At 32.9% G+C, this 24,603-nt stretch overlaps 1 protein-coding gene across 1 annotated transcript in view; it reads left to right on the top strand.

Annotated features, from left to right (window-relative positions):
- Positions 1-24,603, top strand: part of CDH8 (cadherin 8) — a 546,497-nt gene that overhangs the window by 295,057 nt on the left and 226,837 nt on the right. Inside the window, exon 5 of the mRNA XM_031950338.1 lies at positions 22,426-22,593. Coding sequence (XP_031806198.1) covers positions 22,426-22,593 — 168 coding nt within the window. The remainder of the gene's footprint in view (positions 1-22,425; positions 22,594-24,603) is intronic.

The following is a 24,603-nucleotide window of genomic DNA, read 5'->3' on the forward strand; positions in this document are numbered from 1 at the left end:
TAACTCTTACAGATATTTATCACAACTAGCATTATATTGAGGAGAATGACTGGTTACAGCTTAAAATGCTATCCCAAAATTATATCATGTCAGTGTCAGTACTTACAAATTGAAAGGAATATAGAGGTCATCTAATGCAACACATTTTATAGATGTAAGAACTGAGAACAAAAAAGATGAGATACCTTGCCTAAATAGCAGATCTGGAATTTTAAGCCCGACCTTCTAATTCCAAATTTATAGGTTTTCCCATCAAACATTATGGTATAAATATAATATTTATTTGTCTACATGTTGTCTTTTTATATAACATCATATTGTCAATTCCTTGAAGACTTTTTTTTTTAATCTGCTGTGATTAGCCTCTGATGTCTTATACACATGGAGTGCTTAATGAATGTTTGTTAATTTAAATTGAATCCAAGAATGAATATTTACCTTGGTAAGGGAAGATTGTGTAATCACTGATAAAGATTACGGATTGCATTTAATAATCTGTTTTTAAAATGTAACTTTTACATTGTTATTTTCCCCCAATTGACAAGTATTTCATTTCTCTACAATCTACCGCATCCTCAGTCACAGCTAGGATAATCAAATATGGATAATCAAGCAAATCAATTCCTCTTGTAATGAATCTTGTATATGTATATACACATATATTTATATACACACACACGAATATATGTGTGTGTGTGTGTGTGTGTGTGTGTGTGTGTGTGTCAGCTTTCTGACTGTAGGTCAAGCACTATTCACTGTGCACCTAGCTGCCTCTGAGGCAGAGGATTTGAATCTCTGTCTTCCTAAATCAATTTTCAGCAGTATGACCTTTCTTTGACAGGAGAGAGCTTTTTTGAGGAAAAAAATATATATATACATATATATATATTCGTGTGTGTGTGTTTGTGCCATCTCCATCCAAGCTTTTAGTGATAAACTAAAAGGATGTAGCTAGTTTGATTCATGAATAGATCACATGACAGAAATTAGTTCTAAAGCTTGTATTGTACTCTGTTGACATGAAATTTGAACTTCTACAGTCACTTCCATACTATGATGAAGCATTGAAAGAGGATTTACCAAAATTCACATTTCTTTTTTTTTTCCCTTTTGGTATACTTCTTTTTTCTTTTTCTTTTTTCATTATTATAACTTTTTATTGACAGAACATATGCATGGGTAATTTTTTACAATATAATTCCTTGCATTCAGTTCTGTTCCGACTTTTCCCTTCCCTCCCTCCATCCCCTCCCCTAAATGGCAAGCAGTCTTATACATGTTAAATATGTCACAGTGTATACTAGATACAATATATGTATGCAGAACCATACAGTTTTGCACAAGAAGAATTGGATTCAGAAGGTAAAAATAACCTGGGAAGAAAAACAAAAGTGCAAACAGTTCACACTCATTTCCCAGTGGAAATGGAAAATGGAAAATAATATTCCATAACATTCATATACCACAATTAACCAACCATTCTCCAATTGATGGGCATCCATTCACAAAATTCACATTTCTAAATTACATTAGTGTTCATAATATGCTTTCCTCATAACCATCTTATAAAGAATTATTATTATCTCCATTTTACATATGAGGAGACTAAAGCTCAGATGAAAATAAATGGCGTGCAGTCTCAGATGATGAAATTGAAACTATTTCCACTCATATGAAAGGGTGCTCCAAATCACTATTAATCAGAGAAATGCAAATTAAGACAACTCTGAGATACCACTACACCAGATTGGCTAAGATGACAGGAAAAAGTAATGATGAATGTTGGAGGGGATGCGGGAAAACTGGCACACGGATGCATTGTTGGTGGAGTTTTGAACGAATCCAACCATTCTGGGGAGCAATCTGGAATTATGCCCAAAAAGTTATCAAACTGTGCATACCCTTTGATCCAGCAGTGCTACTACTGTGCTTATACCCCAAAAAGATACTAAAGAAGGAAAAGGGACCTGTGTGTGCCAAAATGTTTGTGGCAGCTCTCTTTGTAGCGGCTAGAAACTGGAAAATGAATGGATATCCATCAATTGGAGAATGGTTGGGTAAATTGTGGTATATGAATGTTATGGAATATTATTTTTCTGTAAGAAATGACCAGCAGGATGAATACAGAGAGACTTGGAAAGACTTACATGAACTGATGCTGAGTGAAATGAGCAGAGCCAGGAGATCATTATATACCTCAACAACAATACTGTATGAGGATGTATTCTGATGGAAATGGATTTCCTCAACAAAGAGAAGATCTAATTCAGTTCCAATGGATCAGTGATGGACAGAAGCAGCTATACCCAGAGAAGGAACATTGGGAAATGAGTGTGAACTGTTTGCATTTTTGTTTTTCTTCTCGGTCATTTTTACCTTGTGAATCCATTTTTTCCTGTGCAACAAGAGAATTGTCTGGTTCTGCACACATATATTGTATCTAGGCTATACTATAACATATGTTATCTAGGGGAGGGGGTGGAGGGAGAGAAAGGGAACAGAAGTGAGTGCAAAGTGAGTACATGTTGTAAAAAATTACCTTTGCATATGTACTGTCAATAAAAAGTTATTTAAATAAATAAATAAAAAGAAAATAAATGGAGTGGCCTGGAGTCTACATGACAAAGCTTCAAATTAGCCCAGATTATCTGTCTTAGATTAATACCATATCTCCTTCCCAGTAACTTACAATTATGATTCAACCCAATTCTAATTAAAACAAAAACAAAACAAACAAACAAAAACCTACAGGAGTCCTCAATATATATCTAGTCATAGTTTACCTTTCTTTTTCAGTGTCTCCTTTTTGTCCATATTATCAACTCACATTAAGGTTTGATTGATTCATTTTTAGATATTCAATTGTCATCATTTTTAAATAAAACATGTTAAACAAAAGCTTATAGAAAACAACCATACTGCAAATGTAAACAAAGCATAAACTTAGGAACTATATGAACACAACTATTTAAAAAAAAAAAAAAACTTTTCACACAAATAAAATCAGATTTAACAATTGGAAAAATATTAAGTGCTCAAGAATGGGCCAAGTAAACATAATAAAAATGGCACTTCTATCTACATTTCTCCATTTGTACTATGCAATAGCGAACAAACTACCAGAATTATTTTATAGAGCTAAAAAAATAATTTAAAATTCATCTAAATTCAGAAAAGCTCAAGAATATCAAGGGAATTTTTGAAAAAAAAAAAAAAAAAAAAAAAAAGAAAAAGAAGGCTATACCAGATCTCAAACTATAAAGTGGTCATTAACAAAATAGTCTGATACTGACTAAGAAATAGAGCAGTAGGTCAGTGGAATAGATTACATACAAATTACATTATAGTAAACGACCAGCATAACCAGATATATGATTAGCACCAAACCTAAGCTTTTGGAACAAAAATCCATTATTTCACAAAATCTGCAGGGAAAACTAGAAAACAGTATGACAGACATTACATATAGATCAACATTTCACACCACATACTAAGAGAAGGTCAAAATGTCTACATGAGTTACATATAAAGGATGAAAGTATAAGCAAATTAAGAGAGCATGGGATAAATTATCTGTCAGATTTTATGGATATGGAAAGAATTTAGAACTGAAGAAGATATGCAAAATGTGAAACACATGATTTTTTATTATATATAATAAAATTTTTGTACAAACAAACCCAATGGAACCAAAATTATAAGGAAAGCAGAAAACTAGGATTTTTTTTGTAACAAACATCTCTGATAAAAACCTCATTTCTCAACTATTTAGAGAATGGATACAAATTAATAAAAAATGCAAGTCATTTCCCAGTTGAGAAGTACTCTATGAATGAGCAGTTTTAAGATGGAGAAATAAGGCTATTAACTAGAAATATGTAAAAATGCTCTAAATCTTTATTGATTAGAGCAATTAAAACAACTCTGAGATACCATTCTTATCAACATGACTAATACGACAAAAAAAAAATGTTGGATGTTGGAGAAGATGTGAAAAAACTGGGTCACTAATACACTGTTGATGAAGTTGTAAACATATACAAACATTTGAGAAGAGCAATTTGAAACTATGCCCAAAGGGCTATAAAACTGTGTTTATGCTTTGAACTAGCAATACCACTGCTTATCTCAAAGACATCAAAAAATTGGCAAGAAGCCTATCTGTTCAAAAATATTTAAAGCAGCTCTTTTTGTGGTGGCAAAGAATTAGAAATTGAAGGAATGCCCATCAAGAAATGGCTAAACAAGCTGTAGTATGTGATTATAGTATATGATTATTATTGAATATTATTGTGCTACAAAAAAGGACAAGCAGGATGATTTCAGAAAAAAAAAGAAAAAAACTTTGGAAAGACTTATATGAACTGATACACAGTGAACTGAAGAGAACCAAAAGAATATTATTATCATAACAGTAATATTGTTTGATGAAGATCTGTGAATGGCTTATCTATTCTCAGCAATAAAATCATCCCCCCCAAAAATTCCAAAGGACAAATGATGAAGTATATTATCTGTCTCCAGATACTGGGGGGGGGGGGGCAGTGGATAGAGCGTCAGCCCTAAAATCAAGAGGACTTGAGTTCAAATCTGATCTCAGACACTTAATACTTCCTAGCTGTGTGACCCTAGGCAAGTCACTTAATTCCAATTGCCTTAGCAAAAAAAATAATAACAATATAAAAACCCTGATCATTGAATACAGACTGAAGTGTGCTAGTTTTCCTTCTTTCTTTCTTTTTTACAAAAAGGACTAATATGGAAATATTTTAGATAATAACTGCATCTGATTATTTACCACCTGAGATAGGGGGAAAAGGTAGGGAGAGAAGGATCAAATTTAAAACTCAAAACTTTGAAGAAAAATGTTAAAATTTTTTGGGAAAAAAGAAAGGGCCAATATCTATTGTAGATATCTGACCTAAGTAGCAAAAGGAAAAATAAATAATAGTTCTCTCTGAGAAAAGAGAATGATAGAGTAAAGAGCAAATAAGAACTAGAAGGAATGAAAGAAAATAGATATTGTATGGGGAAAGTGGTATTCTTTCTGAATAGTGTGTGACGTAGTTGCAGGATCTTAGAATAAAGCTGAAAAGCTTGAAGGACATCTGGTTCATATCCACTACATTTTCTAGATGAAGAAACTAGGCTCATATAGGTCAAACTGCCTGTTCAAAGTCTCACATGTAACAAGTAACAGAGGAAGAACTCTCTCCATGTGTGTGCATGTGTATGTGCATGTGTGTGGATCATCTTAGATAAACATTATATTCAGAGATGGAAGGATGATTTCAGTAAGAAAGTTTTAAAGAATTTAATCATTTAAGTTACAAAGCTTGTCAGTATATGTTGATGGAAGGAGGAGTTTTAGAACACCTAATTCAGATTTTTCTTTCCTTACTTTTTTTCCCCCAGCCTTGTCTTACCTTCCTTTCCTTTCCCATTCTCATCATGAAGTAGAACTTCTCCCCACGGTTTCAGCACAGGAAATAAACTTGTTTTCAATGATACTACTGCCACATTTGTTCTGGTTTCTTTGCCACTGGCTATGATTTTATGAATGGAGATACCAAGCTGGTAGGTGAATAAAACAAGTCCGGTGACAGGTGCTGCTGGTACATGCAGTAGGCCACTGTGCAATACACTGATATATTAATTTTCAAGCCCTCTGGGAGTCTAGGGGCAAGAACTCACACAAGTTTGGAATTGTTTCTCTCCTCTATGCCGATTTCCCCACTGTAGTATTGCTGGTCCTCTATGGAGACAAATTGAAATCAGGACTAACATGTCACAGAGAAGCACCCTCAGGAATCAAGAGTTCACTGAAGTGTTTTAGCTCATCTGGAGCAGAGTACCATATGAAGACTTCTTTCTTCCCAAGTTATTGGGAATACAACTTGATTCTCTGTAGGACCCAGAATAGAACAATCAACAGAGAGTCTCACAGTAAAGCAATATTTATGGACTGCTTTTGGTGGGCATTGAAAGGTATTTGGCAGAGTGTAACAAGCATTGGGATGTCAAAAGACTTAGATCTGAGTTAGTGCTCTATCAGCTAACTATAGAATGATGTGACTAGGAACAAAGTCACTTCAACTGTTTGAAACTGGACAATGATACAATTAATGATATTTTCACAACTTCTTAATTGGTTGGAGAAAGTGCTTTTTACATTTAATGATTTTTTAGTAAAATATGGCATTACTATAATAATCAGTATACCCTCAGTTTTCTCATTTGAAAAATGGGGCTATTAATGTTATTGCTATATACTTTACAGTGTTATTTGTAAGGAAAAACTTTGTGAATCACAAAGAATATATCAATAGGAACTAGTGTTAAAAACATCAAAGAGAAGAAGGAAGTTCAGTAGATGTCACACAATTTTGTCCAGTGTTGAAACTATTATATTTCATTTATAATGTACTTTAAAAAAACAAACTTATATAGCAGAGATTCACAGTTTTATATGTAGCCCTGTTTTTCTGTTCCATGTGTAGGGAAATGTTCATACATATTGATGATTAAAAGAAATTCAAATTTTGAAAGAAAATAAAAAGAGGTAATAAAAATGAAATTTAAAAAGAGAAATGGAAGTTAATGTGAAAAGAGATTTTGGGCTCTAGGTTTTGAAACCATCCAAATTTTATTAATATAATTAGAAGTAGTGCTATTGTTCTCTGCACTCATATTCATGTTTAGTTCTTCATTTTAATAATTCCAGTTGATTGAGGACTTCTTGTATTCATTTGGGGAAAAGAATATTCATCTTAATTCTGAATGGAAATAATTATAGATCTTAATTCCCCCTAAGAATAGGCAGTTTAAGAAGCATCTATTGGTTATTACATAGTTATGTGCTTAAGACATGGACCTTTGCAAAATAATTTTGGCAAGGGAAATTATAAATGCAAGACAGAATAATAATAGAGACACAAATGCCCAATTTGGGAAGGGCTGTGGAGTACAGAATGTTTGAATATCTTATGTTAGAATTAGGATGACTCTTAAAGTTTATAATTAACTTCTAATTTTATAGAGGAGGAAGTAGAAAATCAAAGAGGGGAAGTAAGTTTATTAGTTCATACAGTTAGTTTGAAGTTTAACTAGCTCTAGATACAGTTTGACTCAACCCCAAACATATGACCAATGTTGAAATTACTTTTATTGTTCTCATATGGTATAATAATATATTTCTTTTAGCAATGAAATAATTAGAAGTTGGATTCTATGGATTTGTAATTGTATAAAATGTGCAAGAAATAGCACTAGAAGAAATTGGTTAGACTCATATTTTGCTTTCTCAGGAGAAAAAAAAAAGTAGATGTGAAGGGGGAATTGCATTCCTAGATCTCAAACTGTATATTACAAAGTAGTTGTTATCAAAATCAGAATTGAATTCAATAAAAAAAACTGAAAACAAAAGTAACCTGGAAATGAAATCATGATTTGACCAGAATTTTGAAGAAAACTGAGAAGTATTCTGGCAGAATCAGATTGTGACCTTAATATTAAATGATATTTTAAAAATAGATATTAGAATAGAAGCAGATCATAGACTTTCCATGTTCAGGGATAAAGGTAAGTAATGTTAACCAAACAAGGCTCAATAGCAATTATTGACAATTATAAAATACTGACTAGATAAATTTGATTGCATAAAATTGAAAAGATTTTTACAGAAACAAAAACAACAGAAAGGAAGAGGTTGACTGGGGGGAGGCATACAAATTATCTCTTATAAGACTTTGCAAGGCATTTAGATAACTGACAAATGTATAACACTAAAAAAAAAATGAACTAACAAGTCTCAAAAGAATTTCAAACTATTAACAACCATATGGAAGAAAATTACAAATAACTAATAATAACAGAAGTGCAAATGAAAAAATCCCTGAGGTTTCATATCATAACCAGTAAATTGACAAAAAATGATGAAAGACAGGGGAGGTGAAAACAAAACCATGTTGATACATTCTTGATTGAACTATGAATTGGCCAAGCCATTCTGAAAAGCAATTTAGAATTATGAAAAAAAAACAGATTAAAATACTCATAATTTTTAAACCAGAGCTTCCAAAACTAGAATATATCCTAATGATGTCAGCAGCAACAAGAACAGCAACAATTCCCAATATATTTATAGCAGACTTTTTTTTTTTTTCTAGTAGAAAGGATTGGAAACAAAGTAGATACAAAACTATTGGGGAATGCCTAAATGAATTTTGGCTCATCCAGATAGTAGAATTTTTTAAATGATAACCAGCTAAATAGATTATTTTTATGTGATTGCAAGAGAATAACATTGAATCATAAGATATATTGAAGACAATCTTTTCACAAAAACAAACCAAAACAAAACATGAAAAGTCTTATAGAATTGGTACAGAGTATAGTAAGAAGATGTAGAAAAATCACATTTGCAATAAAATCATTATAAAAATGAATTTTGAAAGCATCAAGAATTCTGATTTTTAAATAATCAACCATAATTCTACATAACTAATAATAAAGAAATCTACCAATCTCCTGGTAGAGAGATGATGAACTAAATGTACAGATTAAATAATGCAAATTAAAACACATTTTTTGTCATGCCACATTATGAGAATTTATTTTTGCATGCCTATGCATATTTGTTACAAGGATTTTGTTCTGTTTTGTTTTTCCAGGGAAGGAGGTGGGGAGGCAGAGAAAATAAATACTTGTTAACTTAAAAATGATAAAATAACTATTAATAATAAAATAGATTTTAAAAAAATCACTGCATGAACATGACAAATATAGTGAAAATTTAAAAAAGACATATTAAACTCTTGTAAAGTGAAATAAGCAGAACCAGGAAAACAATATATACAAAGATGATAATAGTTTAAGTGAACACAATAATAACAACAATAATTGAATGCTAAAGAATGCTACAACAAAGTTCAGCCCCCCCAAAAGAGAAATAAGTAGATGAATCTGTTCATTTCTTTGTAGCTGTTGTGTATCATGGGTATGAGATAAAATGTTAAACATTTACTGACAATTTGGTTAGTTTGGATGATCTATTTTCTTCTTTCCCCTGTACCCCTCTATTTCAAGGGATGGCTCTCTGGGAAAGATCAAAGGGGGTTATAGCAGAGAATAAAACTATTTCTAAGGAAATTTTTAGCTATTTAAAAAATAAAGTAAAATTTGAAAGGAGATTGCTAGACTTCATTCAAACTTTCAACTTTAGTTCCAAAATAGGAAAAGTAGTTTCCCAAATAGTTGGTCAGATTCATTAACTGACTTTTATTAATAAAAGTAAAGTATTGCTTTACAATTAGTATAAATTTGCTTCTGATCTACTACTACAGGTCAGCCTTCTTGGATCATTTTCCAATAGTGGAGAATTATTATATTGGGCCAACCACAGCCTCTATCCAAATTCTATTACAGATTGGTCATGGGTAGGCTTTCAACTATGAGATCGTTATCTCCCCATAGCATAGGGTAAACTTTAGATTCATTCACAAGATTCAGAAACCAGTTGAGCTCATCAGTCACAGGGATTAGGTCAACAACTGTGCTTTGAAACTATGGGGGATTTTAGGGCTAACATAGCAGGTGGTTTTATAACTAGGATAATATACTCAACAAGTCTTATTCCAAAGAGAAGCCTAGCACAGCATTTTATATTAACTGCAATCTCTGAACAGCACAATCTCAGAGACCCAAGAAGAGTGAATTACAGTAATCAGCCTTTGAAATAACAAAAGAGTTAATCAACATCTTCATATCTTTCACATGGAGCCACAGGCCTCAATCTGGAGAGATCATGAAAATCAGAAAAAGAAGCCTTCTTGAGGAATACAAAATAACCTCTCAAAAGATAATGTCAAAGACAATGGGATGGGAAAAAATACAAATTTTAAAATTTGGAGATGACAAAATTGGATTATAATCAAAAGTAATCCCCAGAGGATGACTCATGCTGAACAGATGTTCAAAACTGATAAGAACTTTGGTGCTAGAAGGATTTAATTTCATAAACTTCTGCACCAGGAAAATCTGCATTTGATTGGGAGAAAATAAGAACTAAAAATATCTCTTTAAAATAGGAGAGAGAATCAAACGGATCTGTGTATCATCAGCGAGGAACTGAATTCCGGAATGATAACTGTGACAGATTCCTTGCTTTAGTAGAGCAAAACAAGTTCAGGAATTGATGATTTAAATCAAGACTGGTCAGCTCTGATTATGTGAGTTTTTGAGATGAATTGAAAAATCATTACCACTTGTTTGTTGTTGCTGTTTTCCACCTACCTTTGTTGTTAAAATGTGACAATTCATATTTCTTTCTCAACTTGAAAGAGATTGAACATAATTTAATCTGTTTGGAAGAAAAGAGGTCTTACATAGTTCAGGATTTCATGTCTAAAAATCAAGTATAAGTTTGTCATAAAATCTCATGTTAGAGATACTAAGCATCATGTTATTCTACTGTTGTCTTTTTTTTCCCTTTTTTTTTTAAAGCTGAGTAAATGATGGACTTCCAAGGGGAAATGACTTACTTAAGGTTATGTGATTAGATGGTAGGGGGAATGGGACAACAACTCACTTTATGTTTCCAAAACTAGAACTTGGACAGGTAGGTATTAAAGGGCAACAGCCCTGAGGTAAGGAAGAGGAATTCAAATTCTGTTGCTAATAGTAGCAGTGTGAAGTTAGGCAAATCATTTAATCTCTCAGCCTCAGTTTCCTCCTCTGTGAAATGGGGATAATAATAGCACCTATCTCTCAGAGTTGTAAGGATAAAATAAAATTACATTTGTAAAAAAAGGATGGCAAAATTTAAACATGATAACTACAGTAACTATTATCAATTATCATTCTTGTCTGTATGATTGAACCAAGAGTAGAAGACTCATAGAGTCAAACAATGCTAGGGCTGGAAGAAATGTGAAATTTAGTATTGTAGAGTCATAAGGAATCTTAGAATATAGAACTCAGAAATATGAGTCCTTGAAGCGACCTGGAATAACTTCTCTTATCACCTCATTTTGCTAAGGAGAAAATAGAGACACCAGGAATTTAAATAAATTACCACAAGTCAGAGAATTAGTCCCTAGAAGGCTAAAATATCTCCCTTCCTTTCTCATTGCCTTCTAGCATACCATATTTCCTAAATAAACAAACTTTACAAATAGTGGTGGATTAAAGACTCAGCTATTTTCTGAACATGATTTTACTTTTGTTTTAATAATTCCTTGAAATGAACACAGGAGCCAAGATAGTAGAGTAAAGGCAGAGACTTGACTGAGTTTGTCCCTAATACCTACACATAACTTTAAATAATCACTCTAAACAAATTCTAGAGTATCAGAACCCATAAAAAGATGGAATGAAACATTTTTTTCCAGCCCCAGACAACTTAGTCAACAGGAAAGTTCTGTTACACCAGGATGGGAGAGCAGTATAGTTCTGGTACCAGCCCCAGCAAACAGGGAGCAGACCCCAGGACAACTGAATCTGTGACAGCAGTGGTGATTTCCAGGTCTCCCATCCCACAGACACCAAAGACAGCTTGGAAAGTGTTGTACTTGCTCCAGTCACAGTCAGGTGCAACAGACTTTTCCTGCTAACTTAACAAGATTAAACAGTTTACATTCCTGCATGGGAAAATATTACTTATGCCTCGTAAAATTTTTTTCATTATTAGGACAGTTAGAAAAAGTATATATAGACAGAGGAAATAGGTGTGAATTTGAAGAGACACTATAAAATTAATAGTTGAGAGAGGAAAGTACTGGAGGAAAGGTGATGAGAGAGAAGAAGAATGGGACAAATTATCTAATAAAAGAAGTAAAAAAATATAGCTTTTAAAATTAAAGGGAAGAGGGAGTGAACTTTACTCTTACCAAAATTGTCTCAAAGAAGGAATAACATACACACTCAGCTGGGTAGAGAAACAGCAAAGTTGGAGGAAAAGTAGATAAAAGGGGTGGGGGTGTGATAGAAGGGAAGGCAGATTGGGGGAGTAGTCAGAAGCAAAACACCTTTGAGGAAAGAGAAAATAGAATAAAGGGGGAGGGATAGGGGAATAGAGTTAACAAAAGTAACTATGAGAAAAAAAGAAGCAATTTCCTTCTGATAAAGACCTATTTTTCAACATATTGAAAACTAAGTCAAAATTCATTTAAAAAATTGAGTCATTCCCCAATTGAAAAATGATAAAAAAAAAACTATGAACATTTTCAGATGAAGTAATCAAGGCCATCTATAGCCATATTGAAAAAAAAATGCTCTAAATAACTATTGATAGGAGAAAAGCAAATTGACACAATTCTGATATTGGATATTGGCTAATAGTATAGAAAAGGAAACTGATAAATGGTGGAGGAGGGGTGAGAAAATTAGACATTAATGCATTGTTGGTGGAGTTGTAAACTGATTTAACCATCCTGAAGAGTAATTCAGAACTGTGTCCAAAGGAATATTAAGCATGCAAATCCTTTAGTTTAGCAATACCACTCATCACCACGTCTGTATCACAAAAGAGATAAAAAGCAAAAAAGGAACTATGTATACCAAAGTATTTATATCACCTCCTTTCTGGGGCAAAGCATTGGAAATTGAGGTGTCCATCAATTGAAGAATGACTGAAGAAATTGTGGTATGCAAGTGTGATAGAATACTTTTCTGCACTGAGCAGGATGCTCTCAGAAAAACCTGGAAAGACTTACATCAACTGATACAAAGTGAAATATACTATGTAAAAAGTAGCAGCAATATTGTAAGATAATCAGCTGTGAAAGATTTAATTATTCTCAGAATAACTGATGGTGTCTGAAGACAGATTAAAACATAATTATATTACTTTGTTTTGCTTGAGATTTTTGTCTGTTTTCTTTTACAACATGATTATTATGGAAATGTTTTACATGACTACCTAATATGCTTTCATCCTCTATGAAGAGGGATGGGGAGGGAGAAAGGGAGAGAATTGGAAACTCAAATTAAAAAAAAATACTAAAATTTATTTTTCATGTTATGGGGGGGAAATAGAATACTAAATAAAATTTTAAAATCAAAAGAAAAAAATTCCTTAAAATGATCTATTTCTTTTTCCCATTTGGTAAAGCTTAAAACAAACAAATTCGGATTAAGTGTTCCACACAATTGAGGTTTTATGCCATTAATGACCTATGATTTCTCTGTTCAATCATAGCAAAATTGACTATTTCACAAGACTTACACCCCTCTCGGGTAGACTCCTACTTATTAATAGCTAGCATTTACATAGCACTTTAAAGTATAAAACAAAAGAACTTTACAAATATAATTGCTTCTCATTCCAGTTCTGAGAAGAAGATGCTATTATTATTCCAGAAACTAAGGTTCAAAAAGGATTAATTAATTTTCCCAGTGTCAGGCAGTTAGTAAATGTCTAAGGCCAAATTTGAACTCAGGTCTTCCTGACTGCAACTCCAAAGCTCTATCTATTGGGCTAGTGCACATAATTGCCTCAGTATTGAAACATACTGTTTTTTGAATATCGCCTGTCAAAAAGATAAAGGGGGGAAATGTGAAATATATGAAATAAATCTAATACAAATTAATTTTAAATTCTTAGCATAGACTTAAGCTAAAACTTTAATTTTAACTGAAAAAAAAAGCTAAAATAGGACTTTTGGTACACTATTTTGTCTAATACTTAGAATCATAATGATTTTTTTTTAAAATGAGGAAACAAAAGATCTTTGGATTTAGAGAAAAAAATTATTCAAATCTTGCCTTTGACCTTTTGAATCTCTCTTTTCTCCAAGTCCAAAGGTCTTCCATTGAGAAATTATCTGCATAGGAAGACTGAAGATTTACAAAATGTGGCAAGTTCCTAAATATAGCCACATAAATTTGTCCGTAAACTGAAAATATCTTTACACTTGTAAACTTTTTTTTTTGTTTCTGACAGTTTCAAATTTTGCCTGATCTCTCTTTCCTACTGTATCAAAGAGAAAAATTTCTCCATTTATAAAATGGAGATAACTGTAGTATTTGCTTCAAAGAGTTTCTGTGATAAACAAGTGATTTATTAAAGCATTTTGCATTACTTAAAGCATTATCATCAAAATGACATCAGTATCATTAATTTGAAAAGCCATTTTTTGATATGCCAATTAAATTCAACTGAAAATATTTATTAAGCACAAGAGGTAGTGTAATGCCATAAAAGCAGAGAATGTTAGAAGATGGGTTGTCAGTCCCAAATCTGACTTTGAAATTTTCTTTTTCGATAGTCACGAATTTGTCATTTTATCTCTTTGTGCCTCAGTTTTCCTATATATATAAAAGAGGATGTTGGCATAATCCCTAAAAATCTCTCCCAGAACTTTCTATGGTGCACAGTGATCATGCTGGCAAAAAAAGGATCAGAAATGCTGCCATACAACTATCAAACTAATTTAATTTTATTTTATCCAACACATTTATAATTCCTTCATATCCTTTTATATATTGCCACTTACCTCTTGTTTCCTTTTTAATAATACATTTTTCGAAAGAAAGATCTATAAAACTACCTGGTATATCAAGGAAAAATTCTGATATCACAAATCCATGTAATCCAAGCTTCTTCTGGTCATATCCATTTCTCCTAAGATAGTGATATCTTTTGACCTTAGCTGATGCTCCCTATGATGGCAGACATGATGAAACATGTCCATATTGCTTAACACAGAGCCTTCATCTCATACAATATGATACCATAATTTTGAGCCTGGGAGAGTAAAGAATAGTGAGCTCCTCAACAGTACTAGGAGTTTTGGAAGAAAGGTGGGGTTTAAAAGGAAGTGAGTTCTCTCTTGAAAAGTTTAAGTTTGAGGTATCGCTTTATTTATTAGACATTCAGCTTAAAATATGCAATAGACAGTTGGCAATATAGGATTAGAGCTCTAGAGAAAGACTAAAGATAGATAAAAAAGATTGTGGAATCATCTGCATAGATATGATAATGAAACACATGGAAGTTGATGAGATCACCAAAAGAGAGTATATAGAGATTTAGAATAAATTCACTGTTAACGAATGTGAAAAGGATGACTATACACTATTGGAAACTTGTAAAGGAATATTTACATTAAAGGTACAATCATAAACATATAAATTTAAACATTCAACATGTGGGAGACATAATCTTCCCTTATAGGGCCTCATACTCTTGGAAAGAGTGAACATTAGGTTCTTTTTAGTTCTATGCCCATAGAATACACAATCCCAGATCTGAATTCAAATCTTCCCTTGTGTTCAAGTGCTAGGCTTCCATGATTGACTGCCTGCCTACAACATCCTATTTGCAGATCTGATTCCAAGGTCACCATGATTTGAACCCCAGGTTTGATGGGGTATTTTTATCTCATCAGAAGGGCAAGCAATGCAGAATAGAAATGCAAATCCCAGGCCAAGGGAAACCTCAGAATCAAAAAATAAAAGAAAAAGGGAAATTCTTTCTTTGTCCCTCATTGGTTCATTTTGTGGCTCCTGCACTGTGGGTGAACTGGAGTTTTGTTTTGTTTTTTTCTCTTTGGATGCAATAGAAAGGAAAGATCAGACACAAGTTAACAGTGAGAGAGAAACAGAGAGAAACAGAGAGAGACACAGAGACAGAGGCACACATAGTGAGAGAAATGGAAGAATGGTTATAAAGATAGAAGGATAACCTGAACAGAGGAAACTTATGAAAATCTTGAAAGTGAGTGATCAACACTATCAAATGCTTCAGAGAAAAGAAGAAGGATCAATATTAAGAAAGGATTGGTAATTGAAGAGAAACTAAATTTTTCTGATAGTTCTAACACATTGATTCATTCTCCAAACATTGCATACCTGTTACTATATGTCAGATACTGGTCTAGGCCTGGACAATACAAAAATTAAAAAAATAAAATAGTTTTATCCCCAAGGAACATATATTTGACTTGGAGGAAGTCAAACATAAAATAACAATAAAATACAAAATGAATGCAATGTTCATATGAACAAAGATCAGAGGAGACCTAGTATAGGATGGAACCCTCTAGGTGATCCATGAAGAAAGTAGAGATTCTGAGAAGCAGAGATGAGAGACAGACAGAAACAAACAGAGAGAGACACTCAGAGACAGAGAGAGACAGAGACAGACAAAAAGAGCATTTCAAGCATGGCATAAAGCCTGTATGAAGTTTCCAAGTAAACAGAATGTATGAGAAAGACAAATGTCAAATCATTCTGGAAATATGGGATGGAGCTAGTTTGCAGAGAAATTTAAATGCTAATCAAAAGCATTCACATTTTTATAGAACTCACAACCATGGATGCCTTTGACCTGTTGTGCTTTGAGAATATCAGTAATATTCTACATTGGAGTGTATGGGGTATTTAAGGAAAAACAGCACTTCTGGTATGAGAGCTTTTTTTCAGGGCTACTCATGCACCTTTGATGTTCACCTGACATTTGACTCTCATTTGTGGCTCCAGAAGATGGAGCATGCTCAGCAGACTCAAGGTAAACCATCTTGGCAGATGGTGTAAACCAGGTTGAGAGCAACTAATGGACCTCAAATCCTTCAGTTAATTAGGGGCATGTCTATTCCAAGTATGTGAAGATTTCCCCAATGGAATGACTGGGTGAGAACAATTTGTTCTATTGGTCTTGAAAATGGCTAATGCAAATAGTATGGAGTACTTAGTACATGGTCAGACACTGAAAGCAGCAAGATCATCCACTGTACCTTCAACCATCATCATTTATCTTGATTTTTGTGTTGTCACTGAATTTCAATAATTCTGGAAGAGATAGTGAAGCTGACCACTTTGTGCAACTCTACCACATTTAAGTCCAATACACCCCAGGTAAGATATCACTCCATGATGTCATTGATCCTCCACAAAAATGAAGATCAAAAAGCAATATTCTGTACTCAGTAATCTATGAAATATAGTTTTACAGCTGCTATTAACCAGTTAAGTGACTTTGGCTAAACCCATTATAGTCTCTGATTTGAGAAACCATATATCTATATAAATTAGAATTAATCAAGATAATTTCATTTAGCTTAATAACCTTGAACAAGTTCATTTTAGGCATAGTGCCTACAGAATCTTATCCCTAAAAAGTTAGGGGTAGCCTAGGAAAACTTGATTTTGAATATATATTCCATAATGGTTTAGGGTACTGGTACCAAGCTATCACCAGAGAACCTTGGCAGGAAAGTAAAACTTTCAACTGAAGATTCAAATTTAATAAATTTAAAATACAATGCAACCAAAAAATGTTAATTTGTGGTTTTCTAAGTCAATATGCTATACAGCTAGATAGTTCAGTTGGTAAAAAGCTGGGCTCTCAGGAAGACCCAAGTTTAAATTTGGTGTCAAACACTTGCTAATTTTAAAAAGTTATTTAACTTTTAGAGGGGAAAATGACAAACACTTCAGTATCTTTGCCTAGAAAATCCCATAAACCGTATTGTTCAGGCAGATGTGACTGAATGGTGGAAGAACAAGTCAATATGCAGTCCTTGAGGCTGACAATTCTGATTTATTGGATAGAATATTGTACTTGGGCTAATTAAGACCTGTGTCTGAATCTTCCTCCAGATCCTAACATTGTGTGGCTCCACACAAGTAAATCCTCAGCTTTCTAATATGTACAACAATAAAGATATTGGATTATGATCCTATGCTTCCATGACTCTTAGTTCTATGGCTTATTGATAGAAGTGCTTATTTAACTTCTCTTTCCAGGTCTTATAAACTAAGGAATTCTTTCATTTTGGAAATTGTGAGTCCCTAACCTTTCTGACTGAGTCAAATAAAGCAAGCCATGATATAAAATTGACATTACTTTCAACTACTTGCTATTCATGATGGCATTTTCATTTCAAAAATAGTTAATAGAGTTATAGGGCTTCGAATCTTCTGAGATGATGCTGTGAGTAAGATTATATAGGACATAAGGTAGCTACATAATCATTGACTTACCCTGCAAACCACAAGTGACCAATGTCTGAGGTGACCTAAGGGCCTCTGAGTGCATGCCTTGCCCTAACCTGGGCCTTAGAACATGGTTTGAGCTAGTTTCCCTTAGGATACCATCTAATTTTCACCTACATCACTGTCAGTCTTTAGAATGATAGTATAACTTTGCAAGGTCATCCTTGGATAGAGTAAAAAGATCTAAAATAGATGAATAATAGTTTTCCCAAAAGAAATATTGCAAAAAAGAAGCAATTTTCTAACCCCGCCTTCCAAAAAGTCTGACCCTGAAGATGAAGTAATCACACACAGACAGAGACACAGGTGTGTGTGTATGTGTGTGTATGTGTTTTCTAAAGCACTTCTGCCATCTGGATATCTTTATAATTCATATGTTAATTAAGATATTTTCTTACTACCATACTTTGTAGATGTCTTAAATACTGCCCCGCTCCCCACAATCTCTTCATTTGCTTGCCTCTTCTCTCTTCCATTTCTTTTTCTCTTTTTTCTCACCCCCCATTTTCTCTCTCCTCTCCTCCTTGTCTTTTTCTTCCTTTTCTTTTCATTCCTTCTACTTCACTTTTTCTCATGTTCTCTCATTCCTTATCCACTCCTCCCCGGAGGACTTGTGTTTGAATATTACTTTTGACAGTTATTAGCTATGTAAGTCTGGGCAGGTCTCTTTATATTTCCTGCTTCAGTTTCCTCCTCAATAAAATGAGTATTGGATTTGATGACCTTTAACATTTCTTCAAGCTCTAGATTTTTACTTCCATTATTCTTCTTTTCCTCTTTGTTGCATCCTCTATCCTCCTCATTCTTTCCCTTCTTTTTTTTGTCTTTTCTTTCTTGCCTTTTATCCAATCTTTCCTTCTTTACCCTCCCCATATGTTCTCTTCTGAAACCCCCCTTTTCCTTCTTTATCCTCCCTTTGTCTCTCTGTCTCTGTCTCTCTGTCTCTGTCTCTCTCTCTCTCTCTCTCTCTCTCTCTCTCTCTCTCTCTCTCTCTCTCTCAGTCTCTCTCTGTCTCTGTCTCTAAATAATGGAGAAAACAAATAGAGAAATAATGATGTCTGTAGGATCCATAGAATCCCAGTATAATATGATTACTTTTTGAAACAACCTACTGAATCCCAGCATATTATTGAGTTATAGTAAATGTTTCCAAATAAGCAATGTCCTCTAGTTGAGTGCTCTCTGAATAAGAACCCCTGAAAGAAAAGTCATCTCTATGTCTAATAAAGAGCCCTAGAGCTCTGAGCTTTCTTTCAAAAGCCTACTGCCCAGGTGGATTAGATTTCCCTTGGCGCTCTGACAACTCAAATGATTCAGTAACATGAACTCTTTGCACTCTTTTTACAGACAGATGATTTCATTAAAACATATGATTCAAAAAACAAGATTACAATAAAAAATAGTCACAGAAAAAATGTCGCATCTTCCAATTGTGTTTAACATTTATAGACTCTCTAAGGGAATGAAGAAAATGTTGTCTTTTCCCTAGATAAGAGGAAATGTGCTGATTTAAAAAGAAAGTTCAGTGTGATGGCAAAAGAATTCAGTGTCAAAAAACTGAGATTGAAAACTGGTTCTGCTTCTAACTATATATTTTATAGATTAAGTAATTAATTCTCTCTGTACCTTAATTATGTAAAATAATTTGTGAGATTATTGGTGTCCTTCCCAGTTCAAAATCTTTCAATAGTAAAAAAAAAAAAAAGTACTGACTTTTGGAGTCAGAAGATATGCTTTCAACATTTATACTTATATATGATCCTGTTCTTTGGGATTAATCCCCTCATTTCCATTCACATTGGATGAGTTGGTACCCTAAAAGTTTAGCTACATTTCCAAACTGAGTTGGGAAATGGCTGGAGTGGAAGTGAAGAGTATTATTAATTACTAGGACATACTATGACGCGTCTTACTATAATTATCAATTATCATAAATTAATTATCCAGACTAATTAGCTAAGCTGGCCTAGTAAGCATAGTTGGTATAACAATAACCCAAAAAGTCTATGACACTCTCTCACAAATACATTCAAATTCCACGAATTTGTAGTGTAAGCTTAGAGAGTAAGTGGCAAAAGGGTAACATAATACCTTCTTGAAATTATTTTATGGGGGTCCTTATTTCCCCTTGAGTATAGTATATCTTTTCTTCTATTTCTGAATCCTCTTGAATTTTGAGACTTGAATCTGCTTTCCACATTTCAACAATTATTATAATATTGTTATGGAGATATTCTCACCAGCTACTGCTGTTCTGGAGAATGTTGCTAGGGTGTTACTGGAAAAGTCCAAATCCTCTGTCCCTCTGAGTTCACTAATTCCTCCTTTGGTTAAGAGAAAGGGAAATATACCCAAGTTAAGACTCAGATGCTCTCCTCTCTTACCAAGTAATTTCTTCTCAAGGATAGCTCTATCTTATTTCCTTCACCAGACATCCAAATCTCTAGTTTCTGAGCTGGCTCAATATTTTATACATGATCCATAGAGCATGACTAGATTTCTTTGACCAATCTGAACATTTTTCCTGTACTTGAAGCATGACATCATTTCAAATGATCAAAGGAGCATAAAAACTTATGTAAAATTTTTGATTGATTGATTCAATTGTAGACTATTTTTCATTAAAATACAAAGGTTTAGCATCTTAATACTTATTTTGCATAGAATGGGGTGATTTGATTGATTTATTCAATGGTCTGCCTTCTTGCATACATAACTTTGAGAAGAAGCATGGTATAGAATGATTTATTTGGAACCAGGACACCTGGATTTGAATCCTTCATCAGGTGCTTACTAACAACGTAATTCTGAAAAAAGCCTAAACTTTTCTTAGCCTCAGTATTATCTTTTGTAGAATGGGGATAATAATAACACCTGCACATGAGATAATTTAGATAAAATTTGCAGACCTTAAAGGGAAAGGAATAAGCATTTATATTATACCTACTATGTATTAGATGTTGTGCTAAGTTTTAGAGTTGTACACAGTAAATTGTGTACAATTTTACAGTTGAGGAAATTGAAGGAAGCAGAGGTTCGATGACCTGCTCAGTCACGTCATCAATAAAGGATCTGATGCTCATTTGGAACTCAGATCTTTCTGATTCCAGGACCATCACTCTATCCACTATGCTACCAGCTACCTTGATGTGGCATGCCATTATTGTTATTATTATTATCATTATTGAGCCAGTTACCATATCTTCCTGAACCAAATGTTTCTTATCTCTAATTAATGACTTATGTGATAGAAATTGGATGATCTATCTTATGGGTTCTTTTTAAAGAAAATGTTTTGTAAACTCTAGAGTATTGCAAAAATATAAAATTATATGAGTTGTTCATCATTATTATCATCATCATAATTTCATTTTTATTTTCTTGTTCAACAAATTTCAAACATAAATACTACTGAGAAAAATAGATATCTTAGTACTGATATTTCTCACAACATTAGGTAGACTTGCATAGGTGTATAATATAGTTTTTGTTTTTGAAACTGAACATAAGTATTGGGCCATAAGTTCAACTTTTTCCAGCTCCTTGAACATACCTTTGGGAAAATTGTAGTAATAAACATCATGATATGTACTTACCTGTCTTTTATTTAGGTGTTTGTTTTTTTCTCTGTATTTTAAAGCTTTAAATATCATGTTTAACTTGGTAATTATTGAGTATATATGCTATAGTGAGATTATTATTATTGTTATTTATTGTTTCATTTGATACTGTCATTTTCTTGTAGTTTTGAATTTGAATTTATATGTATATTTATGTGTGTATATTTTATTTCTCTAATATATTTATTGGTTTTGTAATAAATTATCTTTGATACCAAAACTCAGCTATTTCTATATTTATGTCCTTTTGCAAAAGGATTCAGTGTATAATAGATTTTAGGATTCATTTACTTGTAATTGTTTCCACGGAACAATAATATAAATTTAGTGCATGATTTATATTTTAATTTGGAGAAAAGAAAACCTAGATTATGTGTTAGTATATATTTCTCAAGTTCTTCCTTAGGTAATTCTTGTGATCATGATAACAATATTGAATAACAAAGAATAAATTATAAACAGCTTTTCACTAGACAAATATTCTACTGATAATAACTTTATAAGAAAGCATTATGAATATTATTATTGTCTTCATTTTACAGATAGAAAAAAGTGAGGTCCAAATAAATGACTTAAGCAGTTCAAGACTGTACAGCTTACAAATCACAAAAAAAGTTATGAACTCAGGTGTCCTGATTCTAAATTCAATATTTCTACTCCATTGACATCTGATATAACTTAGTGATAATTTCAAATAGGAGATTATATGTAGGACTTCAAAAAGAATAAAAACATAATCAGCACGTAGTTCCATTTCTAATGTTGTCTCTGGCTTGATATGCTGCCTTTTTTCCCCCCTTTTTTGTAGCAATTATTAAAACAGCTCTTCCCAACATGGACAGAGAAGCAAAGGAAGAATACCTGGTGGTCATCCAAGCCAAAGATATGGGTGGACATTCAGGGGGCTTGTCTGGAACTACAACTCTCACCGTTACACTCACTGATGTCAACGACAATCCTCCAAAGTTTGCACAGAGTAAGTGAAATTGCTACTTTGGGCTGGTAATTATTTTTGAACTTCTATATATATATTATAGTTCATTGAGTTTGCACAATAGTTGTCTATATTTTGTACCTAATGTGTCAAGATTGTGTCTTTTATAGTCTAAGCTTTTCTCTGATTCAAACTTGGGCACAAGAAGTCACCAATTTTATTTAATACATTATGCTTATGATGAATTAATATATTAATGAATTATAACTTCAAACATAGTTATAGTAAAATTTCACAGATAAAGTAGGTTAGATTTCAAGAAAACTAAAGCTTTTAGAAACAAGTTACAAGAGACAAAGGGGGAAAAGATTTTTGTTGATTAAGAAAAATAGCTATCATAAAATCTATGCTCTCAAAGAAAAGGGGTCTAAAACTCCATTAGGATACTACAATATACTAGCCTGTTAACTAAAAATTATGTGTAAAATAAAGAAAATTGGTAATCTTATTTTGAAAATATTGTTTAATTAGTAATATATATTTAATAACAAATTAAATATTAAATATTTTAGATTATATATTCAAATATGCTTTGAGCACGGGGTATGTAGGAATAACTCAGTGAAGTCAATAAAAACTGAGTTAACATAGAGAGGAGGAAAATTACAAAAGTATGAGAGTCATTTAGTATAGGGACAAATACCTCAGTTGGCTCCAAGAATATGTGCTTGCAGATAATCATTGATTCCTAATATTTTAATTCATCAATAGTTTATCAATAAATAATGTCCAGTGTTTTTAGTCAACAAAAATTATTTTAAGATGCCTTATGGTGGTAAATAGGTGACATTGGATTATGGAACAAATTCTTTAGTTGTTCATTAAAGCTATAGAGACTTCAGACATAGGTCTACCAGTGGACTGTCCCATGTCCTTTGTCTGAGAACCTGGTCAATTCAGAAAGGCTCTTTAATAAAAGTTTTAGCCACAGGGAATATCATTATCTGGCCATTAATAACAAATAAATAAGCAAACAACAACAAAAACTCACTTCATTAACCAAACTCCTAAAGGATTAAAATGCTAGTTGATATTGACATTAACATGTTAGTTCATCAATATCTATATAGTTGAAGTCATAGCTCCTTGATGTATCCTATGTATTTAAGAAGGCAAGAAAATGTGATAATGACATCACAATTATTTTCTCTTTTAAATAATGGCTTTGAAGACTTCAGTTACCTGGAAATTGCATTCCTATAAAATTAATCAATAATATCAAATCAATTATAACAACATAACTATTAGTAAGTTTCATTTGGAATATATATGAATATGTATATTTAAGTGTGTGATATACCTACCTCAGTAATTTTATTGCTCTAATATTCCTGAATCCTGAATTAATATAAATACCAGAGGTATCTATTTTAGCACAAGGAGAAATAGAGAGACACCTATAGTTTTTGACTTTCATATGGACAGTAAATGCTCTTTCCTTAATTCTTCAGAGTTGGTTTTAGGGTGTGGGAGCTTGAGGAAGGTGGTAGAAAAAAACAGTCTTACCATAATGATAGAAGTATTAGAACAACAATCAGAAGATGTAAACTTAAGTACCAGTTCTGCCAAAGCTGGATAGCTTTGAGCCATTGACAGCTTCTTGGTATTAGTTCTGTCCTCTACAAAAAGTTCTGATAAAATGATTTTCAAGGTCTCTTTCAACCCAAAGACTCAGTCTCTGGCCCTCTCTTCATATAGTTTTGGAATACTATTTGATTCCCCAGGAGAAAAACCTGCCTGCCTGCCAAAAGCAGCCAAATGCCTATCTGTGTAGGAGAATAGCTAGACTGATATATGTTTCTGTGCCAACCCTATTTTCTTTATAAAAGGTAGAGAATCTGACTGAATTGATTATAAAACAGTTGTAGATTCAGAGAATTCTAGAGGTCAAATGGAACTTTAAGGTCCTTTAGATTAAATGTATCAAATACATGGCCTGCGCTAGCAATGATTCCCAAGTAGTGTGAACTAGGGGAATATTTAATGAGGTAA

This window comes from Sarcophilus harrisii, chromosome 2 (assembly GCF_902635505.1).
Source record: "Sarcophilus harrisii chromosome 2, mSarHar1.11, whole genome shotgun sequence".
Classification (NCBI taxonomy): Eukaryota; Metazoa; Chordata; class Mammalia; order Dasyuromorphia; family Dasyuridae; genus Sarcophilus; species Sarcophilus harrisii.